General features: G+C 45.0%; 1 protein-coding gene across 8 annotated transcripts in view; it reads left to right on the top strand.

Moving 5' to 3' along the window:
• rnf220a (ring finger protein 220a) overlaps positions 1 to 26,469 on the top strand; it is a 554,594-nt gene that overhangs the window by 456,627 nt on the left and 71,498 nt on the right. For all 8 annotated transcript variants that reach the window (XM_038794120.1, XM_038794119.1, XM_038794117.1 and 5 more), the window contains exons 9-12: positions 2,918 to 3,014; positions 3,605 to 3,691; positions 4,839 to 4,894; positions 11,268 to 11,349. In XM_038794120.1, coding sequence (XP_038650048.1) covers positions 2,918 to 3,014; positions 3,605 to 3,691; positions 4,839 to 4,894; positions 11,268 to 11,349 — 322 coding nt within the window. The remainder of the gene's footprint in view (positions 1 to 2,917; positions 3,015 to 3,604; positions 3,692 to 4,838; positions 4,895 to 11,267; positions 11,350 to 26,469) is intronic.

Below are 26,469 nucleotides of genomic sequence, written 5' to 3'. Positions count from 1 at the left end.
TCTGCTACCCGTGGCCTTCTAGATGGTAGTGATTGTGGGTTTGGAAGGTGCTGCCTAAGATTGGATTGGATTTGTTTATTGTCTCGTGTACCGAGGTACAGTGAAAAGTATTTTTCTGCAAGCAGCTCAACAGGTCATTCAGTACATGGAAGAAAAGGGAATTAAACAAAATTCAAGAAAATACATGAGAATACATAATAGGGCAACACAAGATATACAATGTAACTACATAAGCATTGACATCGGTTGAAGCATACAGGGTGTAGTGTTAATGAGGTCAGTCAATAAGAGGGTCATTTAGGAGTCTGGTGACAGTGGGGAAGAAGCTGTTTTTGAGTCTGTTCCTGCATGTTCTCAGACTTCTGAATCTCCTGCCCGATGGATGAAGTTGGAAAAGTGAGTAAGCCGGGTGGGAGGGATCCTTGATTATGCTGCCCGCTTTCCCCTGGCAGCGGGAGGTGTAGATGGAATCAATGGATGGGAGGCAGGTTCGTGTGATGGACTGGGCGGTATTCACGACTCTCTGAAGTTCCTTGCGGTCCTGGGCCGAGCAGTTGCCATACCAGGCTGTGATGCAGCCCGATAGGATGCTTTCTATAGTGCATCTGTAAAAGTTGGTAAGGGTTAATGTGGACATGCCGAATTTCCTTAGTTTCCTGAGGAAGTATAGGCGCTGTTGTGCTTTCTTGGTGATAGCGTCGACGTGAGTGGACCAGGATAGATTTTTGGTGATGTGCACCCCTAGGAATTTGAAACTGCTCACCATCTCCACCTCGGCTCCGTTGATGCTGACAGGGGTGTGTACAGTACTTTGCTTCCTGAAGTCGATGACCAGCTCTTTAGTTTTGCTGGCATTGAGGGAGAGATTGTTGTCGTTACACCACTCCACTAGGTTCTCTATCTCCCTCCTGTATTTGGACTCGTCGTTATTCGAGATCCGGCCCACTATGGTCGTATCGTCAGCAAACTTGTAGATGGAGTTGGAACCAAGTTTTGCCACGCAGTCGTGTGTGTACAGGGAGTAGAGTAGGGGGCTAAGTACGCAGCCTTGCGGGGCACCGGTATTGAGGACTATTGTGGAGGAGGTGTTGGTGTTCATTCTTACTGACTGTGGTCTGTTGGTCAGAAAATCAAGGATCCAGTTGCAGAGTGGAGAGCCAAGTCCTAGGTTTTGGAGCTTTGATATGAGCTTGGCTGGGATTATGGTGTTGAAGGCGGAGCTGTAGTCAATAAATAGGAGTCTGATGTAGGAGTCCTTGTTTTCGAGATGCTCTAGGGATGAGTGTAGGGCCAGGGAAATGGCGTCTGATGTGGACCGGTTGCGACGGTATGCGAATTGAAGTGGGTCAAGGCATTCCGGGAGTATGGAGGTGATGCGCTTCATGATCAGCCTCTCGAAGCACTTCATTACAACTGACGTCAGGGCCACCGGGCGGTAGTCATTGAGGCATGTTGCCTGGTTCTTCTTTGGTACCGGTATGATGGTGGTCTTCTTGAAGCAGGTGGGGACCTCGGAGTGGAGTAGGGATAGGTTAAGGATGTCTGTGAATACCTCTGCCAGCTGGTATGCGCAGGCTCTGAGTGCACGACCAGGGATCCCGTCCGGGCCCATCGCCTTCCGTGGGTTCACTTTCAGGAAGGCCGATCTGACTTCGGAAACTGTGATGGTGGGTATGGGTGAATTATGGGCTGCTGGGGCACTCAACTGCGGATTGTTGGTTACCTGCTCAAACCGAGCATAGAATGCATTAAGTTCATCGGGGAGGGGTGCGCTGCTGCCAGAGATACTGCTCGGCTTCGCTTTGTAGCCCGTTATGTTGTTTAGTCCTTGCCACAACCGCCGAGAGTCTGTCTGTGACTCTAGCTTAGTTTGATATTCTCTCTTGGCATCTCGGATGGCTTTGCGGAGGTCGTACGGAGAATCTTGGGGAGTTCTTGCAGTGCATCTTGTAGATGGTGCACACTACTGCTGGAAGTGGAGGGAGTGAAGGTTTGTGGAAGGGATGCCAATCAAGTGGTCTGCTTTGTCCTGGATGAACAGTTTCTTGAGTGTTGTTGGAGCTGCAATCATCTAGGCAAGTGAGAAGTATTCCATCACACTCCTGACTTGTGCTTGTAGGCGCTGGACAGGTTATGGGGAGTCAGGAGGTAAGTTACTTGCTGCAGGACTCTGAGCCTTTGGCCTGCTCTTGTAGGCATAGTATTTAGATGTGGTATTCAGTTTCTGGTAAATGATAACCCCCAGGATGTTGATTGTGGGGGATTCAGCGATGGTAATGTCATTGAATGTCAAGGGGAGGTGATTTGATCCTCTCTTCTAGGAGATGATCATTGCCTGGCACATGTGTGACATAAATGTTCCTTGCCATTGTCAACCCAAGCCAGGATATTGTCATGGTCTTGCTGCATTTGCACATGGACTGCTTCAGTGTCTAAGGAGTCGCAAATGGTGCTGAGCATTATGCAATCACCAGCAAACATCCCCACATCTGACCTTATGTTGGAAGGAAGGTCATTTGATGAAGGAACTGAAGATGGTTGGGCCTAGGACATTACGCTGAGAATCTCCCGCCGTGATGTCCCAGGGCTGAGATGACTGACCTCCAACAACCTCAACCATTGGTACCACATTATGGCCAGCATCTGCGACTGTTCTTTCATTTTAACCTTGCCTTCCCTCAAATCAGTTCTTACCTTGAGCCTATTTCAAACTAAATTAGGCCACTGATCCTGGTTATGTACTTTAAAAGTCTTAAGAAAATAAAATAGGTCGAATGAAAAAGGTTTCTCTCTTTTTTTTTTAATTGTGAAGGAGAATGAATTAAATGTAAGAAGATAGGACTTAAAGGATTTTTAATGACATGCTTCCCCCCCCCCCCCCCCCCCCCCCCCCCCCCCCCGCCCCTTTTCAACATAGGATCCGGCTTTGTCACCTGCAGCAGTAAAGAGAATCATGACAGTGATGCAGATCTTGATGTGGATGGAGATGACACCCTAGAATATGGGAAACCACAGCATCCTTTTTTGATTAATAGCTGCATGCTTTGATGCTTTTGTTCTGTCAGATAATCATGGACTTGCAGTGATTTCAGATAGTCTGCTTTTACTTATTTCTTTCTGAAGAATCTCTTGAGTACTTTTTGGCAAAAAGTATATTCATGTTTAAAACAGTAATAGTGTGTTCCATCTACATATTATCACAATACCTAATATAGAATAGAGAGCCACAGATGCCACCTGCCTGAGTGATATTTAAGTACCAGCTTAAAAGGGCATGGTGACCAATTTGGGGCTGGCAATGTTGTTGGGTGATGTAAATGCCAACATATTCCTGTAAAATATCTGTTGTAGCTGGAATTGAAATGACAGATCTGAAAATAATTTCATGTTGAACTGAATTGTTGCTTTTCCAAGTTGCCATCAATCTTATCTTTGCTACTGTAGCCATGACTGCAGTATTTTTGTTGAGATCATAACTCAGAAAGCATTGACACAAAATATACTTCCCAGCGATATAACCCAAATAAATACCAGCTTACCAAGGCTAATTTTAGTTCAGCTGATGTTGTTTGTAGCTTGGTTATTTCCTTAACTTTGGTAACAGGTACACAGAGGCAGACATTATACCTTGCACTGGAGAAGAACCAGGGGAGGCCAAAGAGAGAGAGGCACTCCGAGGTGCTGTGCTTAAGTAAGTAGAAATTTAGTACAGCATTTGTTTCTTTACAGTAGAAATCTTGTTATGTATCCCTCTTTAAATATAGTGATTTTTAGCTCAAAAATGCTAATTTCCCCCTTTCCAACTCATTTTTTTAAAATGTGGAATTTTTGGTGTTGGAAAGCAGAGTTAGTCAAAATATTTAACCTTTTACCTCTGTGACATTGTGCTTGATGTAGAACAAATGGAATGAGCACCACCTCAGTCTAGATCGTGTGAGATGAATTTGGTGTAGTTTCAATCCAATTCTTAATAGGCGCACTTATAATTCACTATTAATCACTGCCATATTGTTATTCTCAGTCAGAAACCACAGGAAGAATTAGTATGTGAAATGGAAGTATTGCATCATTCAGAATTCCCCATCTGATGTTTGAGTTTAAAATAAAACTAAGGTGCTATTCTTTAATATATGAAAAACGAGAAAAGAATAACTCGATGTATGGACGTTATCCTTTATTCTTGACCTCTTTGCGATTAAAACTCACCATTTCAAGTAATTTGAGTTTTATTGAACTATTAGCTCTGTCACCAGATGCTAGTAATTCTAATAAGTTTACCGAGTTCCTTATGATTCAGAAACTGTACTTTTGATTGTTAATTTGACCTTTGCATAGCTGCCTCCAGGATCTATTTTTCCATTGATTGGGTTCATGTATACGGAGCTCTCAGACTATTTTTATTTCTCAGAATCTTTGCCAATTCCTTGTTAATATGGCAATCTGTCAATTTCCTTTTTGGATGCTTTAACTGAACCACATTGGTGAAACCGCTCATTCCTTACAATCTGGTTCCCCAGTTTATAATCATCTTTCTATTCTTCACAACTATTGCATTGAAATCCTTCATTTACTAAAAACTTGTATTATGCCCTCATTCAGTAGCAGTTTGTCTTCTGAGAAGTGAATTAATTTATTCACTCCTTCCATACGTCCTAAAGATCTCTAAATGGGTTAGTTGCACTGCTTTGAATCCTTCAAAGTCCTCCTCTAGCACAAAACAATTATTTTGTATGTGAATTTTGGATTCTTAGATTCTTGATTGTAATCTGCATTTCTAAATAAAACACAGTGCTGTTAATAAATATGATCCTAACCAGGTTGTATTTTAACTTTTGCAGTGGTGGAACCCCGAGCAACAGAATAACACCAGAATTTTCCAAATGGGCGAGTGATGGTAGGTAGTTAGACAAGGTGAAAGTTTGATTTTAGTCTGAATTATATAAGTTCATAAGTTATCCTGGCTTAGCTATGTTTGTAAGTGAGCCACCATAATAGGAGATCTGAATGGTTAATCTTTTGTGGCATCCTTAATGTTACTCCAGAAATTATCATGGGCTGGTGTTGGATTGATGTGGGTAATTGGGGAGAGATTTCTCTGTTAACGTGGATCAGGAATTTTGGAGAAAGAAAGCCTTTTTGCCACAAAAGGATTTAAAAACAAGTTATATTTAGGGCTGTGTTTCAAAGCGAGGTGTATTCATACAAAGGGACTGAGGTAGTTATATCTGCTCAGTAATGAATTATGGATGTGAAGCTTGGAGCATTGGGAAAAAGAAAGAAAAGAAAATCAACAGCTTTGAAATGTAGTGCCTGAAGGATCCTTAGGGTGAGCTGGGTGGAGAAAAGAAAAAAAAAATGAATTACTAAATGTGGCCGGAAGAACAAGAGAACTCTTAAAAGAAGACAAATTGAGTTTTCGGACATGTTAACCCAGCAGAAGGGTTGGAATGCCTAATCACCTCTGGAAGGCTTAACGAAGGAAGAGCAATAGGCTGACAACAAAGGAAGCTGCTAGACAATATTAAAGACTGGATAACTAGAACTCCAACAACAAGATTATCCGCTCATGTTTGGAAGACCATGTCCGCCTGCGCCATTGGCACAGCGCTTAGACAACGTGGGTAGTTGAAATTGCTTTCTTTTTTGAAAATATATTTATTCACCTTTTTAACATTTTATACATAAAACAAAACAATAAGAATAAGATAAGAACCCCCCACTGCATTCTACCAAATGACTCACCTATGACACAAAAAATAATTCCCTCCCCCAAGCAGATGACGGTAACTAACTCTTTGAAGTGCAGAGTAAGCAGACACCATCTCTTCTGGAACCCCTCAATCGTCACCCTCAATGTGAACTCCACCATCTCGAGCTACAGGAACTCCCATCAGGTCCCTTAGCTGCACTGAGGCACAGGGCGGAGTAGCTGACTTCCATCCTAACAAGACCCGTCAGCGAGCAATCACCGAGGCGAAGGCTAAAACATCTTTACGACCCCCTCTGTAGCTCCAGCAGGTCCGACGACACCGCAATATGGCCCTCCGCGGACTCGGCTTCAAGTCAAAGTGCAAGATCGCCGACGTGCTGAAAGAAAACGTCCAAAGTTTCTCCAACTACAGGCAGGACCAGAACATATGTACATGGCTGGCTGTACCTCTCCCACACTGCTCGCAAGTATCCTCCACCCCATCGAACAACCGGCTCATCCTTGACCTCGACAGGTGTGCCCTGTGCACCACAGTTAACTGTATTAACCCCACTCTCACACATGAGGTTGAGGTGTTCACCCTCCGCAGCTCCTCACACCAGGGACCCTTCCTTCAGCACCACCCCCAGCTCATCCTCCCACTTGGCCTCAACCCCCTCCAACAACACCAAATCCTCCCATAAATCGCAGAGATTACCTCACCGACGACACACGTTCCATTGAGGAGGGCAGAGTCATCAGAAACATCGGGAAAACCTGACTCGCAAAATCCCACATTTGCAAACACCTAAAGGCCTGTCCCTGTGGAATCCTAAACTTCTCTGTCAACTCCTCCAAGCTCGCAAACGGTACTTCCAAAAATAAGTCCTTCATTTCCACCCTCTGTTCTTTCCATCCCCCAAACCTAGCTTCCAGTCTCGCCTGCTCAAACAAATGATTCTCTCGAACCGCCATCATCCTTGACCTGCCCCTAACTTAAAATGTTGTCGAAATTGCCTTATTCACCACCACCAGACTATCCGAATATTTCCTTGGGGCAAATGGAAGCAGCGCCGTTGCCAGCACCCGCAACCTCAATCCCCTCCATAAACCTCCATTCATCCTGCCCCGCATTGCCTCCAGCTCCCTAAATGAAAATGAAATGAAAATCGCTTATTGTCACGAGTAGGCTTCAATGAAGTTACTGTGAAAAGCCCCTAGTCGCCACATTCCTGCGCCTGTCCGGGGAGGCTGGTACGGGAATCGAACCGTGCTGCTGGCCTGCTTGGTCTGCTTTAAAAGCCAGCGATTTAGCCTGGTGAGCTAAACCAGCCCCTATCCCAACCCTGCACTTTCTTGCCGTTCACCGCCCAATAATAATACATCAGATTCATCAGAGCCAAACCCCCTGACTGTCTCCCTCTCTGAAGCACCTTCTTCGAAATCCTTGCTACCGTACCTGTCCAGACAAACTACAAAATGAACCATTCCACCCCCATATAAAAACGCTTTCGGCAAGAAGACCGCTAAACAATGGAATAAAAATATAAACTACAGCAAAACATTAATCTTTGCTGCATTCATCTAGGCTGCTAATGATAGGGGAAGGCTGTCCCACCTCAAAAAATCAGCCTTGACCCTGCCCACCAGGCTCATGAAATTCAATTAACAAAGCCGGGTCCCAGATACCTGAAGTGAGTAGTCACCACACGAAACAGCAATCCCCCAAGCCACCCCCGACCCTGGCGCGGAGACCAAAAAACACTCGCTCTTTTCCAAGTTCAATTTGTATACTGAAAAAGCCTCAAAACTCTTTAGCAGCCCCATTATATCCCCCATTCTTGTACCCGAGTTGGAAATATACAACAACAGGTCATCAGCATACAGGAACACCCAATGAACTCTCTCTTTTTCTCTCTCTCTCTCTCTCTCTCTCACTCTCACTCTCACTCTCACTCTTACTCTCATTCTCACTCTCTCACCACCACCACACACACACACGCACACTGTCCCCCTCTACTCATCCGAGCTCCTCAGCACAATGGCCAAGGGTTCTAACACCAGCGCAAACAAAAAGGGGGACATGGAACACCCCTGTCTCATTCCCCTATGCAACTTAAAATATCCCGAGTTCACCTCATTCGTACGAACGCTTGCCTTTGGTTCCTTATACAGCAATTTGACCCATGCAGCAAACTTAGGCTGAATCCCAAACCGTTACAGCACCACAAACAAATAACTCCACTCTTTTCTTTTAGAGAATATTATATTGAAGCATTTGTAAATTTCTCAATTTAAAATGTTAATATTGCTGTAACAACCGTGCGGGTCCTCTTCCCCCCGGAGCTGTCCCGCCAGCAAACGAATGGCCTTCTTCCCATACTCGTACACCATACCCTTTGCTGCCTCACTTGAGTATCGCTTTCTCTTTGACTGAAGCATTTCCAGGCTTGTGATGGCCGCCAACATCCTCTTCATAATCCCTACATCATCCCAATTCAGGGCACACACACTAACCAACACCACCAACCTATCCTTCAAAGGCCATTACTATAACGTATCTGCCAACACCTTCTCCATCTGAAACCTAACTCTCTCTTAACTCACCAGTACCGCTACCCCCTGGACCCTGCCACTAAAGGCCGAGTGAAACATCTGACTCATCCAACGCTTCCAAAGCCTAACCTGGTCCTTCACCTTCAAATGGGTCTCCTGCAACAGGACCACATCGGCTCTCAAGCTCTTTAAATGTGAAAAGACTCTGGTTCACTCAACCCCCACATGTTCAACGTTACCATTCAGACTGGGGCTCTCTCAAAATCCATCCACCCCCCCCCCCCTATCAGCCATAACCTCCTCGCGGGGCATCCCCCCACCCGCCATCATCTTAGGCCCACTGTCCACCCAAAATGGCCCTCAGTCCGGCCCTACGAATGGGACCAAGCCCTGCCCTTGGTCACCGTCAACCAACTACCCCCCCCCATCCTCCATCCTAGACTCTCCGCCAACCACTTCCTCTCTGCATGTTTCCCCCATCCCCCCACCATTCACATCTCTTAGGCCAATCAAAACATGATCACACAGGCTCGCCCAGCTGCTGCCCCTCACCCCACTTCGCTCCCGTTCACTAGCCAACTTAAGTTTACTAGCGAGGTGGCGCCACCAGAGCCCTATCCTTCCACAAAAACCAACAGAATAGCACTTCAATACCCAACCCTTACAACCAAACACGTTAAACCCCAAACAAAGGGCATAAATCGCAACACAATATCTCGCCGTCCCCTCCCAGCAACAAGATAATAAATCAAAGTCCAATCTCGGTTCAGTCCCAGCCCGTAAGCCCTCGTAATACCTCTGTCTCCTCAAAGAAATGGTCCTTCGAGTCATATGTAACGTTCAGCTTTGCCGGGTAGACCACCCTTAACCACACATCACACTTGTAAAGTGCTGCCTTCACCCTGTTAAATGCTGCCTGCCTTCTTGGCAAATCCATTGTGATGTCCTGGTATATACAAATACTACTGCCTTCCCACCCCTCCCGATTCTGCTTGTCCCATCTCAAGACCCTCTCCTTTACCTGATAGCTGTGAAAACAGACTATCACAGCTCTTGGTGGATCATTTGCCTTTGGCTTCGGCCGGAGCGACCGATGAGCCCTATTCTGCTCAGAGTGAGGTGTTCTCCTCCTTCTCCAACAATTTGCCGAACATTTCCAGAAAATACCCCGTTGGCCTCGAGTCCCCCAGGCAATCCCACAATCTGAAGATTTTGCCACCGTGACATATTCTCCAGGTCCTCCACTTTGCCTCTCAGCACCTTGTACTTTCCTCCACCTTCTGCAGCTCCTCTCCCATTGAGGTGATCTAGTTGCTACGCCGCGACAATATCTCCTCCACCACCTTCAACACTTCCTCCCACACCGTCTTCAATGTCTTTCCAAGACCCTTCTTTATCGAGGCCAAAGTATCTTCCTCCAACTGTTTGAGCATCTCCCACTATCTCCTTCCTAGCTCAAAATACTTGCCAAAACTGCTGCTCGCACTCCACCGTCATCACCCTGGACAGCATGTCCACCATATTGGGTGCAGTCCCGCCCGGCGAGCTTGCTCCCACCATCTTTCCTCCCACAGAATTCTGTACCGAGCTCAGGCCCTCAGGTGGATTAGCGCTCATTCCTCTTGGTGCTGTATTCTTCCATTGGGATTTGAACATCCTCTAATTCCCACAACTTTACTGAGGACAGCTCATATAAAAATTCCCCCCAAAACTGGGCTAAAAGCACCAAAAACTGAGAACCCTAGCGGGAGCCACCCAATGTGCGACTTCCACCTACATGTGGCCACTGGAAGTCCCCATGGTTAAAATTGCTAATGTGAAAAATTTAGATTACCCAATTATTTTCTTTTCCAATTAAGAAGCAATTTAGCATGGCCAATCCACCTAACCTGCACATCTTTGGGTTGTGGGGGTGAAACCCACGCAGACACGGGAGAATGTGCAAACTTCACACGGGCAGTGGCCCAGGGCCGGGATTCAAACCCGGTTCCTCAGGGCTGTAGTCCCAGTGCTAACCACTGTGCCATCGTGCTGCCTGAATGTTGGAGTTAGTTAGGAATTATTTTGTTTAAGCCAAACGAAATGCCCCACTGATGTAGTTTTGGATTATTCTGATGGAATTAAATAAATATCATTGTTGTGTAAGTTCACTTGCAGTTAATTAAAGGTAACCGTACCAGGTGTTACCTCGGTCAGCTTTTAAAAGATTGGCGAGGCGCATGGGGCCATATTCGAAAGACACGTATCCAGTTTGGACCATAAAGGGGTATTCTTCTTGTGCCCCTGGGTTATGCTGCCATATATTTAGATTTAGGGCAAGGAAACATTTACAGGAGTGACTGATGCCTTTGAACCCAAGAGGGTAAGACTAGAATTTGTAACAATGCTTCACAACAAAGGAATTAATATTTGATGTGTAGTTGCTATTGTTTTGTCGGGAAAACAGCAGTTTTGCAGACAAAATGCAAGTGAAATAATCAGTAGATAATCCACTTTGAATGGTGTTAGTTGAGTATGGTCATAATATGGCTCTTTCTTGAAGCTGTATTGAAATGTCAATCTATGTTTTCAAGTCTGGAAATGGGATTTGAATGTTAACTCGCTGACTTGGGTGGAAGTGCTGCCACCTGAGCCAAGTTAAGATTACAACATATAAGACAAAATCTAATGTGATATTGTATATTTTGTCCATTTTATATGATGCAGTACTTGCCAACTTTTTTTTCATGACCTGAATATTATGGAGGGAAAAGAACTGTGGGCAAAAAATTTGTTTTCAGCCCTTGGACTCAAATTCAAATCCAACCAAAGATATGAGCTGAAATTGCCCTAGTTGGCTTTAAAGATTCCAACTAAAATTACTTATGGCTGTTTCCAACATTATTTGGAGTACAGTGCATAAAATCCCTAATAGTGTAAATACCCTTTCTCAGATAGTTAGATTTGTGATTGTGAAAAATACAGATTTATTTCTTATGAAAGTGAATACCTGGATTCACTTCTCTATCTGATTTCTTTATAGAAATGCCCTCGACAAGTAATGGGGAGAGTGGTAAACTAGAGGTGCAGACACAGAAGACGTGTAAAAACAGCGAGATTGAAAAGTAAGTGCTTGTGCATTAATGGAATGGATCAAGACAGTTTTTGTCCTGATTCACTCTCAAAATAGAAGGATTGCATTTCCATTATCTGCAACAACAGATGTTGTTTGATATCAATGCATTTTCAGGACAGAGTGGAGCAGTTGCATTGCAATTTTTTGTGACCTATTAAGCGTGCATTCTGTAACAAATAACTAGACTGATATTTGAGAGGGGCAGGAGCATTTTCTGTAATTGTTTTTATATAGAATGTGCAGATGCCGGTGTTGGACTGGGGTGAGCACAGTAAGAAGTCTTACAACACCAGGTTAAAGTCAAACAAGTTTGTTTCGAATCACTTGCTTTCAGAGCACTGCTCCTTCTTCAGGTGAACCTCAGGTTTTCATATAGAAATCCTATGAAACCCTATTTCCTATATGTCCCAGATTGCTATTGTGCAGGAAAGTGCTTTGAAACTTGTGGGCTGCACAATTCAAAACTCAAGAAGAAAATAGTAGATAGTGAGTGAGACCCATCCCAATTCTTCTACGTTAAAAGATCTACTGGGTAGGTTTTGAAGTTTTATGCTGTATATTATTCTGTGTGGCCTTACCATTTCCAAGGTCAGCAGATATTGCTCTTGGGAAAAATTCTCACAAGGAATCATCATTGCATTGTTAAATGACCTTTGGTTTGTGTGGCCCCAACCAACTGATTATTTTCTCTGCAATTTTCTCCACATAACTGCACAATATTCCTTGTTTACTCTACTGTGTAGCATTCTCTCTTGAGGTATATTAGTTTATAAACTGCTAACTTTTCAGAAATCATTGTTCCTTCCATAAAAACATCTACTATTCTTGTCCTGGTAACAAGATAATTTTCTATCAGTGGTCTTCTTTACAATCATTGTTATGATCCTTGTGGGGGAGCCATAAGCTAAATTTACCAAATGACCCCCAAACGAAGAAATAACCAAAGAGATTTCACTTTTTGTATCTTTTACTTAACAGGAATCCAAACCGATGCAAATTGAATATTAATTTACAGGCAAATGGTACTGCAAATAAACAGTTATAAATTTCAATTTAAATAGATGGTCACACAAAGAAACTTCTTATGCAACCACAACCACAACCCCGTACAGTTCCGAATCCTACTAACTCCACCTATGGTATGTAGGATCTCTCACTTTCCCAATCAATCTTATTATTATAATCTTTATTGTCACAAGTAGGCTTACATTTACACTGCAATTAAGTTACTGTTAAAAGCCTCTAGTCACCACATTCGGGCACCTGTTCGGATACACAGGGAGAATTCAGAATGTCCAAATTCCCTAACAGCATGTCTTTTGGGACTTGTGGGAGGAAACCAGAGCATCCGGAGGAAACCCACGCAGCACAGGGAGAACGTGCAGACTCCACACAGACAGTGACCCAAGTCGGGAATCGAACCTGGAGCTGTGAAGCAACAATGCTACCCACTGTGCTGCCGTGCTGCCCATGGTCGATTTGGTCCCCAAGTCAGGTTTGTGGCAGGTGTATTCCAGATGTTCCAGAGACTTCTTATCTGATCCCTACAATAAACCCCGTTAAACAGTTTGGTCGCTCTGGCAAAATGGGAGCAAAAGCAGTAAAATTGCCCAATTCACAAACCATGGCCGGGATTCTCCCCTACCCGGCGGGGCAGGGGATCCCGGCGTGTTGGAGTGGCGTGAACCACTCCGGCGTCGGGCCGCCCCAAAGGTGCGGACGTCTCTGCACCTTTAGGGGCCAAGCCCTCACATTGAGGGGCTAGGCCCATGCCAGAGTGGTTCCCACTCCGCCGGCTGGCTTAAACGGCCTTTGGCGCCACGCCAGATGGGGCCGAAAGGACTTCGCCGGCCGGCGTAAGTCTGCGCATGCGCAGGAGCGTCAGCGGCTGCTGACGTCATACCGGCGCATGCGAGGGGAGGGGGTCTCTTCTGCCTCCGCCATGGTGAAGACCATGGCGAAGGCGGAAGAAAAAGAGTGCCCCCACGGCACAGGCCCGCCGGCCGATCGGTGGGCCCCGATCACGGGCCAGGCCACCGTGGGGGCACCCCCTGGGATCAGATCTCCCGGCGCCCGCCCGCGCCGCCAATCCCGCCGGTCAGGTAGGTGGTTTAATCCACCCTGGCGGGAGAGGCTAGTCAGTGGCGGGACTTCGGCCCATCGGGAGAATCGCCGCGGGGGGCCTGCCGACCGGCGCGGCGCGATTCCCGCCCCCGCCGAACCTTGGGAGGCGTAGAATTCGGGACACAGCGGGGGGTAGGATTGACGCCGGCCCCGGGCGATTCTCCGACCCGGTGGGGGGTCGGACAATCCCGCCCCCTGTTCTCGCCCTAGCTTTGGCCTTTTGTCCTGTTCCACTATATTGTACAAACATAGCTCCTTATGAATGCACCTTCTCTGTTGTGCCTTCTGGTGCAGTTCTTTTTGTCTGCAGCTCCCTTCTGTGTCTGGCCGCATGGCTTTCGTATGTTAATTTCCGTCAAGTTGATAATGTTCCCAGGTCAAGAGTCAAATCACGTGGACCAGTATTTGTTATTATTCAAGGAAATTGCAATTGATCCCTTTACAATTGATGCAAACTCTTAAAAATCCTTTTCCAACATTCCAAAAAACAATTACAAATTCTACAGACATTTTAAAGGAATTATACATTTCCCTTATTGAACAGGTGAAAGGTCCTAACACCATGAAAAAGAAGGTAAAGCATGGGTCAAGAGAAAAAAATGGTGGGAAAATAAAAACCAAACATTGCCTAGTTTTCATTGGTGTAACCGATTATATTCCTGCTAACTGCTGTGGTAAGAAGATAGATCTTTGGAAGAGGTGGTAGCTGATAACAGAGTCTTCGGAGACGAAAGGCCAGTATTTGGAGATGAATGATGGGTTTGGAGTGGACATTTTGAAGGAAAGTTATTGAATACAGTTTTAAAATGAAGAAAGATGGTGGCTGAGACAAAGCCATTTGCAATGTTCATAAGGACGAGGCAAGGAGGAGTAGTTGAATGCCTGAATGAAGGATTAGGAGATTCATCTACTCTACAAGAACAATTGGAGAGGGTGGGAGGGAAATTTCACATTGATCAGGAATTGGAAATATTTTGAGTGGGAGCTGAAATCGCCAAGAATGAAGAATTACTCTGCACAGATGCATCGAAGGAAGAAAAGGAACATAGTTTAAAAGACCCTTATCATTGGTGTGAGGATGTAATTACAGCATGGTGTGACCTATTTACAAGACGTTTTCCATTATAAACATAAATGTAGGGATTTATAATGGAGAAATGTTTATAGCAGAAACTAAGGTTTTATAGATAGGGAGTGTGTGTACACATATTTTACACATATTGAATAATCTTGAGTTCACAGAACATGGAAAACTGGAAATTTACTTGTCCTCTGACCTGTAAAATGAAGTAAATGTTACTGATGCTATTTTGTGAGATAGCACAAGGGCAGCACGGTAGCACAGTGGTTAGCTCAGTTGCTTCACAGCTCCAGGGTCCCAGGTTCGATCCTGGCTTGGGTCACTGTGGAGTCTGCACCTTCTCCCTGTGTGTGCATGGGTTTCCTCCGGGTGCTCCGCTTTCTTCCCACAGTCCAAAGATATGCAGGTCAGGTGGATTGGCCATGATAAATTGCCATTAGTGTCCAAATAGGTGAGGTGGGGTTACGGAGATAGGGTGGAGGCTTGGGCTGAAATAGTGTGCAGACTCGATGGGTCGAATGGCCTCCTTCTGCACTGTAAATTCCATGATACATCTTTGTACAGTTTGTTAAAGAACTGGATAGAATTAGCATATTTCAGGACTACACACTGAGTCTTGATAAGTATGTAGAAAAGATTTTAACAAAAATTATTAAAATTTCTACAGTCCCCCCCCCCCCCCCCCCCGCTTACATAAAATGATGACATTACATCTTGTACAAGAAGAATCATCAACACAACTTGTGTTATGATTGACAATGTTTCCTAATGCACTTTCTGTGCTGGTCCCGCAATTCCTCGTAAGCAACAGATATGTGGCTAAATGGTCACAATCGATAGATCAATTATCAGGACCTGCAATGTAAATAAATGCAGTCATGTTTTATTATTGCAATCAGTCATTTCTAAAATGGAATGGATTTTCTTTATCCTTTTAAAGCACCTCATTATTTTGTTTTATCTTTTACAAGTATTACTGATAGGAATAATAATTGTGTCAAACAGTTTTAGAAGGGTCTCAAAAATATTCCATCAGTTAAATGTGTTTTTAATGCAAATATTTATGGAGTGTTTAATTTCACTGTGGTTATTTTTGAGAAGTAAAATTGATATTTTGATGCAGGACCACATTGATATTGACTGATGTAATTGGTTTATTTATTGGCCAACTTGCCAAATTTTAGTTCATGCTTCGTTAATTTACATCTACTTGGGTGACTGGGGAGAAAAAAGAATGGTTACAGTTATTGCTGGAAAGAGGATGAATCTGAATTATATTTGATGCACTATTGTAACGTGTTGACTGCCTAACCTTGTGGTGGATTAAAGACTGTTTAGTTCACATATGTGTGGGAAGTGTCGGCAGTAGTGAGAGCTTGAAATTTGGCTGCAGTCAAGTAGGGATAGGAGAGAGTGCAAACTATAGTTACAGGGACGTAGGGATACTTGCAGCAACAGGTCAAGAATAGCTACTTGGTTCTTGTCAAGCTATTGGAGATGGGCAGGTTATTTGCAAGGCTGTAATATATCGGAAATGCTCAGAAAGTGCTGGCATGTGTGTTCATGTTTGCAAAACTGCTTTTTAAGTAATTTTAACTGATGGTTTGGTGTTTTCTTGCTTATTCCTTTAACATTTTTCTGTTTCAAGATGTCTACCGTTGTCATTCTTCCCAAGAGGAAATAAGTGTTTGTATTTTTAAATGTGAAGTCAGGTAATGTATTCTTTAAAAAAATGAAAAAAATCACCGTGTATAGTATTGTGGATGAAACATCCCAACCCTGGTTTACACAAGGGTTCTAATGTTGATTTTTTTTTAAAGCCCACTTTTCTCATTATGTGAAATGTCAAAAAGACTAATGCCAGCTGCAAACCAGATATGGTAACAGAACATCTTGTACTTGGAGACAGCAGCAAAAAAGTTGAGAAAGCTTCAAGAATTCACTCCTAAGTATAGTGCTGATGCCGAAAGTATTATTTCTTCTCTTCACCAATATGCACATTTTTACTTTCCCCTTGCATCAAATCTCTGGGTGAAAAGGGATAGGCGCCCGTCCCTCAAAGCCTCTGGATGTGAGCCAAGTAAGCACATATTGATTGATCGTGAGATTGTTTTCCACTGGCTCCATGTGGGATAAAAGTGGCTTGACTCAATTTCTCCCTCCCAATTTTCCAGCCGGAATTAAGTTTTTTTTTTAGGTTAATTAAAGTCTACCCATTTCCTGAAATCTGTAGTATAGTGAATATGCACATTAATCCATTCTCTCACCAGCACATCTATTTCTCTTCCCCCCCACCTCCCCCCCACCCATCCATAAATCATTTGTCTGCATAATTATATTCATTTAACAGTAATTTGTACATAAAGGGGATTTCCATTGTGAGATTCATAATGTATGAATGGCCTGTGGCAAATTTTGCTGGTGGAATTTTATTTCTGTTCAAGATAACATATAAATTAAGTACATAATCTTTTCAGCTTCTGACTTGCTGTGTTTTCGTGCAAATGATAATGAATGCATTAGTTCAGTGTAATCTATACATTGTAGAAAGGGCAATCCGTGGAACACATCACTTGCAACAATAATTTACAGCTGAAAGTTGTTTTTTAAAGTTAACCAGAGTAAACACAATAGATTTTTTGTCATTTCTATTCACAGAACCAAAACATTAATCAGAAACATCAAGTAGAATCAATTGTACCATTAATATGAACATGATCTGTCAGTGTTTGATACGAGTCAACTAAAACAAGCGCATTCTCTACTTCTAGTAATGCTTTTAAGGGGAACCTTGAAAATTATAGTCTGATTTTATTGACACTGGCAGCTCCTCCTCCATACCTTTCCATCTTTGCTCCCACCATTCCTCAATGCCTCCCCCAATCTAGCCCACAAACACCCAACTGTGCACCTGTGCATTTCTAGAGGAGCAATTCTGTTAAATACTTTGTCAGAGCCTGCAGAAGGGATGACTGACTGATGGCCTGGGGCGGGTTTGGATGGCCTAAATTAATATTGGGGTCATACTTTGGAGGCCCTGGCCCTGGAACTAGTGGTACCTGACTTGGAAAAAAAATGGGTGATGATGTATGCCTAATGTGGCAGCAAGAGGCCTTCAGTCGAGATTGATTCATCCTGGGCCAACACAGGCACTCTGAAAACCGGGAGACTACTGCTGGCATGATGTATGACACTAAGTGTTTTAGCAAGTCGAGGCATGAATCATTCAAGATGCTGCGTGTCAGAGTTAAAGCAAACAGTTGCTGGCGCTTGAATTCCTATTGGAGTCAGTTGCATTATGAGGAGTGTATGAAACAGACATGACGTATGAATGTTTATTTAATAATTCTCTAATATTTCCAGTGTGGCTAAGGCTTGTCCAGCGGGGAGTTATAAATCAGGAATAGAAGGCCATTAATCAGGGGGAATAAAATGGAGCGACACGCTTGCAGCTGCTACAAGTGCAGGGGTTTTAATATTCATCTGCTAGCCCTCAATGAGGCTGGCTTATGTACCCCAGGAAGATAAATGGGACCTACAAGGCCAATCTGATTGTTGCCAAATTTCAAGCTTACTTGAAACAAAAGAAATCTCCGTGTAGTTGTGGTAATTTAATCTGTCTTCCAGTTCATACATGCTGTCGCATGGGCTCTGCGACAGTTGAATGTCGAACATCTTTTACGATATGTTTCCCTTATTAAATGTAGGGAGGGGGTACTCAATATCTTTCTTTTAGCGTACATTTCTTCTGTCACTTGTAACTGTTATTAATGACATAAATATTGAAGCAACAAAGTAGCATTGCATCCCTGCAGTAATGTTTAAATGCCGGGCATTTCTATGTTTACTGGAATATTTTCATTGCTTTTGTGTTGAACATACAAAATGCAATTAATGCCAATGTTTTGCATGATGGGGGAGAAAACAAAACCCAAATTACGGAGCTCACCTACGAAGAAATCAAAAATTACATAGTGGATTTTAATTATTTTTAGAAATTGAACTCTTTATTTTTGTAGGACATTGTTTGAACTTCTGCTATCGGTTTCTTTGAAAATCTGCTGAGGATTTGTTTTATTCGAGGTAGAAATGTGAAATTTACCACTTGACATTTAATTTTATTGTATGTCCTATCAATTTCATATTTTATTTCATGGTAACCTCTGTGCTTGGATTATCTTACATATTCCACAACATTTTGAGTTTTTTAGCTGGGCTGTCTTAGTATTTTGTGATGCTAAACTTCCAAACCACTAAGAATTCTTTAATTCAAATTACCAAATTTCACATCCAGCCTACACCTTGCGTAACATATTGTTCAGCTCAGTCTCCTCTGGCATTGTTATAATATTACATGTCATTTTTCAGCCACCCCTCCCTCCAGACCTTTTCTGGAGCTTGTCAGAGGGGCAGGTAGATGACCATCTTTTAGGCCTCAACCTTTGTCAATATATAAAATATTGTGCTTTATAATAAAAATAATACATTTCAAAAACTGAGATGAGATGGCATTGCTGCCTTCAGGCAAATATGAAAATTCACAATGGTATATCATCATGCATATTTAATGTGATTGTACCAGAAAATTGTTTCATATAATGATGTGTTATTTATTGTATTTTAACATTAGTTTTGAAAATGCCATTAAAGTTAAGAAAATAGGCAACCATTGCAAGATATCTGCTGAAGACATGAAATGGCTGTCACGCAATGATTCCATTTAAACTTTCAATAACCTTCAATTGCAAATATTATTAAATGTATTCTTTCTGTCCTCCACAACCCAGAATGATTTTTTTAAATGTCCATTCCTGGAATCGAGTGTTGATGGCTAGGATAGCATTTATTTCCCATCCTTAATTTCCCTTGAAAAGGTGATTTTGAGCAGCCTTCTTGAACTGCTGCAGTGCATGTGGTGTAGGTACACCCACAGTGGTGTTAGGGAAGGAATTCCAAAATTTTGACCCAGTGACAACAGAAGGAATGACAATATAGTTCTGAGTCAGGATAGTGTGTGACTTGGAAGGGAACTTGCAGGTGGTAGTGTTATAATGCGACGCATATCCTTGTTCTAGCTGGTAGAATTGTGGGTTTGGAACGTGCAGTTAAAGGTGCCGTAGCATTTTGTAGAAGGCGCGCACTGCTGCTACTGTTAGTTTGCAGGTAGAGGGATTGATTGTTTAAGGTAGTTGATGAGCTGTTGAAAAAGTAGGCCGCTTTTCTCCTGGATGGCCATGAGCTTCTTGAATGGGGGCGTAATTCATTTAAATTAGTGAAGAATATTCCATGACAGTCCCGGCTTTTGCCAGGATTGTGATAGATGGTGGATTGGCTTTGGAGAGTCAGGGGATGAGCTACTGACGCCAGTATTTTCCACCCTTTGAGTTCTTGGATGGTCCAGTTACCACTTAATAGTAACACCAAAGATATTGATGGTTGGGATTCCGTGATAACAATGTGTGGGATATCAGGAAGAGATGGCTGGGGTCTCCCTTGTTGGAGTTTGCCTGACACTTTTGTTCTGTGTATGTTACTAGCCTCTGATCAGCTCAAGTCTGAATGTTGTCATGGTCTTTCAATCTTTGAGCAAGGACTGCTTCAGTATCTGAGGACTTGCGTATGGTACTGAACACTGCAGTACTTGGCGAACATCCCCATCTCTGAGCTTCTTGGGGGGAAGATCATTGATGAAGCACATGAAGGTGAGGTGAGGATACCATCCTGAGGAGCTCCTGCAACAATGTCCTTGGTCTGTAATTATTGACCTTTCATTAACACAGACATCTTCGTTTGCACTTGGTATGACTCCAACCAATGCAGTTTTCCCCTGATATCCATTGACTTCAATTTTACAGTTCACACTCGGGCAAATGCTGCCTTGATGTCAGTCACTCTCATCTCACGGTAACTTGAACTGTAACATAGTAATAATGTTATTGGACTAGCAAATGATTGTTGAGGCACTTCTTCAGTAGTTCAGTACGTTGATTGGCAGAAACTTCAGTTCATTAATAAATTGTGGAGAAGTAGACATGTAATTTCCAGCTTGAAATTTCACCAGTTAACACTATCCTATAAGTGTATTGCTCTTAAGGTCCATAAATGGACACACCCACACCTAATGTCACAGCTTCCAAAGTCAGATCGGCCTACTTGAAAGTGAACCCTAGGAAAGCAACGGTTCCTGACCGAGTCCATGGTCCTGCACTCAGATCCTGCATGGACCAACTGGCGGGTGTGTTCAAGGACATCTTCAACCTTTCCCTACTCCATTCAGAGGTTCCCATCTACTGCAAGAAGACCACCATCACACCGGTGCCAAAGAAAAATCAGACAACATGCCTCAAAAACTACCTTGACATCTATCATTATGAAGTGCTTTGAGAGGTTGATCATGTGGTACATTAACTCCATACTCCCAGAATGCTTGATCCACTGCAATTTGCATACAACCACAACCGCTCCACAGCAGATGCATCTCCCTGGCCTTACACTCATCCCCGAAGCATCTTGATAACAAGGACTCCTACGTCAGATTCCTATTCATTGACTATAGCTCCGCATTCAACACCATAATGTGGAGATGTCGGCGCTGGACTGGGGTGAGCACAGTAAGAAGTCTTACAACACCAGGTTAAAGTCCAACAGGTGTGTTTCAAACATTAGCTTTTGGAGCACTGCTCCTTCCTCAGATGAATGACCTGAGGAACATACCTGTTCATTCACCTGAGGAAGGAGCAGTGCTCCAAAACCTAGGGCACGATTCTCCGCAAATCCGGCGTGCCGTGAAGGCTTGCGTGAAACTGGCTGTGTTTCACGCCAGCCTCGGAGCTCCGTACCGGGACCCGATTCTCCCCCTAGTATCGGGGCCCGGGGAATCACGGCGACGCGGAGTTAGCGAACGTCACTAACTCCGCCCGCCAAGAGTCACGGCGGCTGACGCGCACGATGACGTAATCCGTGCATGCGCGGGATGGACGGCTCCAACCCGCGCATGCGCGGATGACGTCATCATGCAGACGTGTCAAACCCGCGCATGCGCGGGCCGTCATGCCCCTCAGCCGCCCCGCGGACTGATTCTGCGGGGCGGCGGAAGAACAAATAGTGCGTGGGTATCGGACCCGCTGCCCGCGATCGGTGCCCACCGATGCAGGCCCATGCCACCCTTGGCACGGCGTGGTGCGGCCATGCCAATCGGTGCCATGGTTGTCCGGGACGGGCACTTGGCGGCCGTTTTCACGAATGCTGAAAGCAGGTGTGATCGCGGCCGTGAAAATGGCCGTAAACACCGCGGTATTCGGCCCATCGGCCTGTGGAGAATCGCTGTTCGCAGTAAAAAACGGCGAGCAGCGATTTGTGTCCGGGGGGGGGGGGGGGGGGGGGGGGGGAATAGCGGGAGGCCGTGAAAATTGTTGGGAAGGCCCTTCCGCTATTCTATGACCCATCGTGGGCAGCGGAGAATCGCGCCCCTAGTGTTTGAAACAAACCTGTTGGACTTTAGCCTGGTGTTGTAAGACTTCTTATTGTGTTAAACACTATAATACTAGCCAAGCTCATATTAAAACTCCAAAACCTAGGACTTGGCTCTTCCCACTGTAACTTGATCCTTGACTTGCTGACCCATAGATCACAATCAGTAAAGTTAAACAATAACACCTCCTCTACGATAATTCTCATTACTGGGACTCAGTAAGGCTGCGTAATTAGCCCTCTACTATACTCCCGATACACACACAATTGTGTGGCAAAATTTGGCTCCAACTTCATCTACAAGTTTGCTGATGACATGACAGTAGTGGGTTAGATCTCGAACAACAGGAGGGAGGGAGAACACCTAGTGGCGTGGTGTAACGACAATAATCTCTCCCACAATGTCAGCAGAACTAAGGAGCTGATCATTGATTTCAGGAAGTGAAGTATCGTTCATACCCCTGTCTGCACCAGAGAATCATAGACTATACAGTGCAGAAGGAGACCATTGATAGATAGAACAGTACAGCACAGAACAGGCCCTTCGGCCCTCAATGTTGTGCCGAGCCATGATCACCCTACTCAAACCCACGTATCTACCCTATACCCGTAACCCAACAACCCCCCCCTTAACCTTACTTTTATTAGGACACTACGGGCAATTTAGCATGGCCAATCCACCTAACCCGCACATCTTTGGACTGAGGGGGGAAACCGGAGCACCCGGAGGAAACCCACGCACACAGGGGGAGGACGTGCAGACTCCACACAGACAGTGACCCAGCCGGGAATCGAACCTGGGACCCTGGAGCTGTGAAGCATTTATGCTAACCACCATGCTACCCTGCTGCCCACATTCTGCCCATCGAGTCTGCCCTGGCCCTTGGAAAGAGCACCCTACTTATGCCCGCGCCTCCATCCTAACCCTGTAACCCAACCTAACCTTTTTGGACACTAAGGGCAATTTAGCATGGCCAATCCACCTAACCTGCACACCTTTGAACTGTGGAAGGAAAACGGAGCACCCGGAGGAAAACCACGCAGATACGAGGAGAATGTGCAGACTCCGCACAGACAATGACCAAGCTGGAAATCGAACCTGGGCCCCTGGAGCTGTGAAGCAACTGTGATGACCACTGTGCTACCATGCTGCTACATGCTAACCACTGTGCTACCGTGCTGCCCCATCAATGATGCCGAGGGGGAGATGGTTGACAGCTTCAAACCCCTAGGTGTGCACATCACCAACAATTTGTCCTGGTCCACCCATGCTGACATTATGATCAAGAAAGCACAACAGCTTATACTTCCTCGGGAAACTAAGGAAATTTGGCATGTCCCCATTGACTCTTCCCAATTTTTTCAGATGCACCAGAGAAAACATCCTGTCTGGCTGCATTACGGCCTGGTGTGGTAATTGCTCGGCCCAAGTAAGAAACTACAGAGAGTCGTGAGGGTAGCCCAGTCCAACTTGCAAAACCGCCTCCCATCCATTGACTCTGTCTACACCTCGCGCTGCCTTTGGAAAGCAGGCAACATAATCAAAGACCCCTCCAATAATCAAATCCCTTCCCACCCAGGTTATTCTCTCCCAACTTCTTGTATCGGACAGGAGATACCAAAGTCTGAGAACATACACTAACAGGTTCAAAACAGCTTCTTCCCTACTATTACCAAACTCCTGAATGACACTCTAATGGACTGAAGTGATCACACCACACATCTTTACTGAATAGTACTACACTCCGTATGCTTCACCCGATGTCTGTTGTCTATGTAATTACATTGTGTATTTATTGTATGTCCTATGTATTTTCATGTATGGAATGATCTGTCTAGACTGTTTGCAGAACAATACTTTTCACAGTACCTCGGTACACGTGACAATAAATCAAATCCAATCCAAACCAACAGGAACTGGTGTCCCTTGTAAGTAAGCAATGTGATTTTTGTTGGCTAAACCCAACAATACCCACAGGGGGCCAGAACGATGCTGGAGCATTTCACGCCGCTCCAGCCTCCCTTCCCGGCACCAAATGGGCCCTGCGCCAACCCGTGCATGCGCAGTTGGGGCACTCTGTCGTATCCGCGCAGTCGCTCGGCCCATTTGGGCCGGAGAATCGGCTGCCCCGCCGATTCCAGTGGCCCGCAGCCGGCGCTGCGTCAAACGCGTCGGCGTAAATGGCGGCGATTCTCTGCACCTCGGAGAATCGATCGCCGGCGTCGTGGTGCGGTTTCGGCGATTCTCCGGCCCGGCGTGGGGCTCGGAGAATCGCCCCCTTTTAGGTATTCTCAAGTTTCTCTGGTGATTTGTTGTGTCAGTTCTGGGGAATTGAACACTTTCCACTTTTTGCAACCAGTCTCCCTACTTTGGTTCGGAATATAACAGACTAGGTCTGACTCTTTTGTGTTTGTGGGCTATTCAGTTGTTAACCATAAGTCCTTTTTCCATTAACATAAAATTACAGTAAAAACATCAAATTGAAGGAATGCATTATTGTCGGCGATGGAATTATGTCCTTAATTAGAAGCTGCTAACATTAAACTGGAGTATTCCGTTAATTTTTTATGGGCTGTAGTTTACACGCATCATGTCCAAAGAGCCCATGTTTGCCTACATTTTTAAAAATATACATTCAGTGTACCCAATTCATTTTTCATATTAAGGGGAATTTAGTGCTGCCAATCTACCTACCCTGCACATCTTTGGGTTGTGGGGGCGAAACCCATGTAAACACTGGGAGAATGTGCAAACTCCACACGGACAGTGATCCAGAGCCGGGAGCGAACCTGGAACCTCGGCGCCGTGAGGCTACAGTGCTACCCACTGCGCCACCGTGCTGCAGTGCTACCCCACTGCGCCACCATGCTGCCCTTATGTTTGCCTACATAACAACAATTACAATACTTTGAGTAATTCAATCACTGTTGAGTGTTCTAGATGCCTGAAGAGTGTGAAAGGAACAATGGGCGCAATTCTCCGCACTCACGACGGTGCGGAGAATAGCGGGGTTCGTAAATTTTTACGGCCACGCTAGTCTGACGCCCTCCCGCTATTCTACCCCCCCCCCCGACTCCCGACACGAATCGCTGCCGCCGTTTTTTTATGGCCAGCAGCGATTCTCAGCTGGCCGATGGGCCGAAGTCCAAGCCCTTTACGGCCGTTTTTACGAACGGCAAACACACCTGGTCTGGCCGTTCGTAAAAACGGCCGTAAAGTCCCGATTTTGAAAACCATGGCACCGATTGGCACGGCAGTACCCCGGCCGTGCCAAGGGTGCCATGGGCCGGCGATCGGTGCCCACCGATTGCGGGCAGCGGGTCCGATTCCCGCGCACTCTTTGTCCTTCCGCCGCCCCGCTGTATCACTTCGCGGGGCGGTTGAGGGGCATCCCGGCCCGCGCATGCGCTGGTTTCGCGCACATGCGCGATGATGTCATCCGCGCATGCGTGGGTTGGAGTCTTCCAATCCGCGCATGTGCGGCTGACGTCATGTGACGCGTCAGCTGGCGCAGACTCTGGCAAGCGGGCTTAACGACATTCGTTAAGCCCGCGATGCCGGAGTTCACGGCCACGGCATACTAGCCCCGACCGGGGACCAGAATCGGTTCCCGGTCGGGGAGGGGGAGGCTGGCGTCAAACTTGCCCGGTTTTGACGCCAGCCTTACGATTTCTCCCTGTCTGGGAGAATCGCGCCCAATATAAATACAAGTTTTTTTTTCTTTCCATAGGCTTTCAACCTAACAATATAATAAAATGTGTTCTGCTTCTTATACAAGAGTGGTGCGCAAAGCATGCTGAGCCTATAACCCAGAGATCTTAGGATCAAAACCATCCTCTGTTATTCCATTGGTTGTAACCCACACAAGTTTCTGATATTCATAGAGTATATAGGCTATAGGTATATAGGGGCTGGTTTAGCTCACCAGGCTAAATCGCCGGCTTTTAAAGCAGACCAAGCAGGCCAGCAGCACGGTTCGATTCCCGTACCAGCCTCCCCGGACAGGCGCCGGAATGTGGCGACTAGGGGCTTTTCACAGTAACTTCATTGAAGCCTACTCGTGACAATAAGTGATTTTCATTTTTCATTTGCATTGGCTTCTCACTGCCATTAAATGCTTCAATCTACAGCAAGCTATTTTAGGGGGAGGTGGTGGTGTAATGGTACAGTTACTGGACTAGTAATCCAGAAACCCAGGGTAATGTTCTGGGGACCCGGGTTTGAATCCCATCACAGTGGATGGTAAAATTGAAATCAGAAAGTCTGGAATTAAAAGTAATAATGACCATGAAAACATTGTTGGTTGCCATAAAAACACATCTGGTTCACTAATGTCCTTCACGGGAGGAAGTCTGCTGTCCTTACCTGGTGTGGCCGACATCAATGTGGTTGACTGTTAAATTAAAGGCACTCCGTTCAAGGGGCAATTAAGG

Source organism: Scyliorhinus canicula, chromosome 4 (assembly GCF_902713615.1).
Source record: "Scyliorhinus canicula chromosome 4, sScyCan1.1, whole genome shotgun sequence".
NCBI classification, from domain to species: domain Eukaryota; kingdom Metazoa; phylum Chordata; class Chondrichthyes; order Carcharhiniformes; family Scyliorhinidae; genus Scyliorhinus; species Scyliorhinus canicula.
This window is presented reverse-complemented; position numbering and strand designations above follow the sequence as displayed.